This window comes from Gavialis gangeticus, unplaced genomic scaffold, assembly GCF_001723915.1.
Source record: "Gavialis gangeticus isolate Ggan-Ray unplaced genomic scaffold, GavGan_comp1, whole genome shotgun sequence".
Lineage (NCBI taxonomy): Eukaryota > Metazoa > Chordata > Crocodylia > Gavialidae > Gavialis > Gavialis gangeticus.
In genome coordinates, this window is record NW_017729022.1 from 120,740,964 (window position 1) to 120,744,269 (window position 3,306).

General features: G+C 43.5%; 1 protein-coding gene across 1 annotated transcript in view; it reads right to left on the reverse strand.

Moving 5' to 3' along the window:
* BUB1 (BUB1 mitotic checkpoint serine/threonine kinase) overlaps positions 1 to 2,608 on the reverse strand; it is a 70,723-nt gene extending 68,115 nt beyond the window's left edge. Inside the window, exon 1 of the mRNA XM_019515867.1 lies at positions 2,563 to 2,608. Coding sequence (XP_019371412.1) covers positions 2,563 to 2,608 — 46 coding nt within the window. The remainder of the gene's footprint in view (positions 1 to 2,562) is intronic.
* Between the last annotated feature and the right edge of the window lie 698 nt (positions 2,609 to 3,306).

Here is a 3,306-nt window from a genome sequence, read left to right on the forward strand (position 1 = left end):
GAGCGGGTTCCTGTCCAGGGGGCGTGGCTTCAGGCTCCCCGGCTCCGGGGGTGGGTGGGGTGCTGCTTGTACTGGGGCGCGCAGCCTGGGGACAAGCCGCGGGGCTTCGCTGCTCAGCAGTGTTGTCTGGTGTAACGTATTGCGCGGTCATTTCAACCCACGTAGGATGCTCAGTCAGTAATAGTAAATAAGCAGTGCCTGCCCAGAAGAGCATGCCATCCTTTTACCCCCCTGTGAAATATTAAACACTAGAACCCGAAGGAACAGCGACCACGTCCTGTTTGCCACCAAGCAAGGTCGAGTTAAACGGACTATTCCAACTTTTCTCTGAGCCCAGGCTGCATCTAAAACGAACTGTTCCAAACAGGGGTTGGTCTGAGGAAACGGGCAGACCAGGGTCTTTGGGTAAATGTGGTATCTTTTATTATAGACCAACTCAGTTGGAAAAATTCTTCTTAGCAAGCTTTCCGGTAAAAACACCCTTCATCAGGCTGAGGAGGCATCTGCAGTTGGTGTGTGCTCTTCCTGGATAAAAGGAACAGTAAAGATTTTACCACACCTTTAACTAACTCCCTATGAAATATGAACCTGGCAAGGGAAATACCCTGACTGAGGTAATACAATTAAAATGGCACTGTAGTGGAGGGTTCCACCGTTGCCTGCTTGCAAACAGGACTCCGTACAAGAGCCTCACAGTTAGGTTCCCATTGACCAGCTTCCAGTGAGAGGATCACGGCTACACGCTGACTTTATGGAAACGGGAGATTTCTCCCTAGCTTGCTCCTGCAGCAGTATGACTGAGGGCAAGCAAAACCTGGGGGCATCAGAACCCCAAGCCTTTGGGCCTGCATGTGGGATGCCTGCCAAAGGGTTTGGAAGAATCTAAAGCCCCAGGCTGAAGAGTCTTGGGTGAAGGATACTTGCCCTCCACCCAAGGGCCACATGTGGTTCTTGATGGATTCAGAGGATTTGGAGCTGATCTGGCTAATTTACCTGGGGACATGAAAAACTTTTCTTAAAACAGAAAAGACACATAAACTTTCATTTCTGCCTAGGTATCACAGGCCAACTGGGCACTGTGAGGGCATCAGCCACTGGGCTGTTTGGTTCGGGATCGAGGAGGCAGAGTTGGGAGTAAAGCAATGGCAAATTTATTATAGTTTACACACACACAACAGTTAACAGAAAGATAAATGCAGTAAGCAGATGATTCAGTATTAAAGAGCTAGCTGTAAATAATGACAACAGATAAATAGATCAATCTGTCGCGGGCCAGCTGGGCGCTGCGAGGGTATTCGCCACTGGGCTGTTTAAAACAACAGATAGACAGACATGGGTTGGCAATTTATCGATAGTCCCTCAATGCCAGGTGCGCTCCAGGTAATTCCAGCGAAGTCAGACATCCCTGATCAATGCTGTTGGAGGGATTACCGGGGAAGGTCCCTTGATTAGGAGCCGATCCTCACTTACACCAGGAGTCTGGGTCCAGGCTTGGAAAAGTAATTACCGTCCTGTTCCCTCCTTCCTGCTGGTCACCTGACGGACGCGCTTTTATACCTAGTCTTATGCTAATCTGTTGGCTTTAGAGCCACTCACAATCTTGCCCTATAGCTATTACTCTATGGGATTAAAAGGTGTTAAAAATTATTATAAAAGGTTACTACCCAAACTTCAGTTTTTCTAATAAGCAAATTACAACACAGCATCTTCAGGTTTGAAATTAACATTACTCCACCTAAATCCAACCTCTTTAGAACTCTCTATTCTTTTTTCAGATGTACTTTCCTAGAATGTGTTGGGTAGGTCAGGTGGTTGAATCCAGTTTTTATCATCATCAAAGCTAAATTCTGAGCTAAAAACCATTAGGTCAGCTAATCTTACAGCTATAGCTTTGTCTCGGAGGCCTAGTCAGTTCCACAAACAGTTACAAGTTACATTTGTGGGTTACAAAAATACAAGCTTTATATTAGACAAAAATTCCAAATGCCTCTAAGAAGCACATATTTATTGCTTATTAATTTATTTGGTTCTGGCCATCACACCTACGAGAACTTTTACAATCTTTTCTCCTATGCCTGAAGAAGGGTGCTTGTGCCCCCGAAAGCTTTCAATTAAAGACTTTTTTTGCAAAAATCTAGTTGGTCTAATAAAGGATATCACTGTACCATGAGTTCTGATTCCAAATTATACAATAATTTTTGAGGAAGCTAATTAATGCATTATATGCAAAACCCAAGTCATTCTCAAGGAGTCTTAACCGACTTTTGGGTTTTTTTATTCATACAGTTTATTCTGTATGAATAAAAGGTTATTTATTCATACAGAATACAGCACCTGAATGACAACAAACTATAAACATCCTATAAACAATGACACTGAGGGATAAGGCTGGTGACAGTTTTAGATTTGGTATCCATTGCAAGACATCATCAGCAGTCTGGCTGCAGGTTTTTAGTGCAACTGTTAAAATGATAAATAGGAATCTTAAAGATAAGTTGGGCAGATGAGGTGTTCCATGGTTGCCCAGGCCAAGTAGTAACTTTTCACTTATATTGCCTATACCCTCCACCTCCATAGATGTGGCATAGTTTATTCCCTGTAGTGCCATCGGAGTTACTGATTTTCTTCATCCTTCTTATCATTTAGTAATTGCAGGTGTCCAGGAGGTCTAAACAGACAATCGGACTCCTGGTTGATGACATTTGTTCATGTATTAAGATATAATACACTTAATGGGGGAACCACAAGAAGGTTGTTATCACCCCTTAGGCCTAAGTGAGAAGCAGGGATACTACAAGAAATTGGTAGAAGACACTGGGGATGAGATGGCAGAGATCATATGGAAAAGAAAGATTGGCACAGACTGTTCAGAGGTGAGACAGCCAGTGAGAGCGACGATGACAACTAGTCACAATGAGGACAGAGATGATCACTATGATGACGGCAACAGTCATAGGGATGAGTGAAAGGACTGGGGAATTGGGAAAGGAAGTTGGAAGAGAGGTGAGGGGTGGGAGAGATGGGAAGGAGATGAAGAGGCAGTCCTTTATGTCATTGTGACAACTAAAGGTCAAGATGATAGACACCTGGGCATGTCAGAGTGTGGGTGCATAGTACAGTCATTGTAACAGGAATGAGAATGGTATAACTGTAAAGGTGTATTTGGGGCTATCAAGTGAACAACAGTGGTCACAAAATAAGTTCATAGAGGCATAGTTTTGTTTGTTTGTTTGTAATGTATATACTTTTTATTTTTTTTTTTGCAAAAGAAAAAATCAGTTCTAGGAAGGCCAGGGCAGCTCTGGG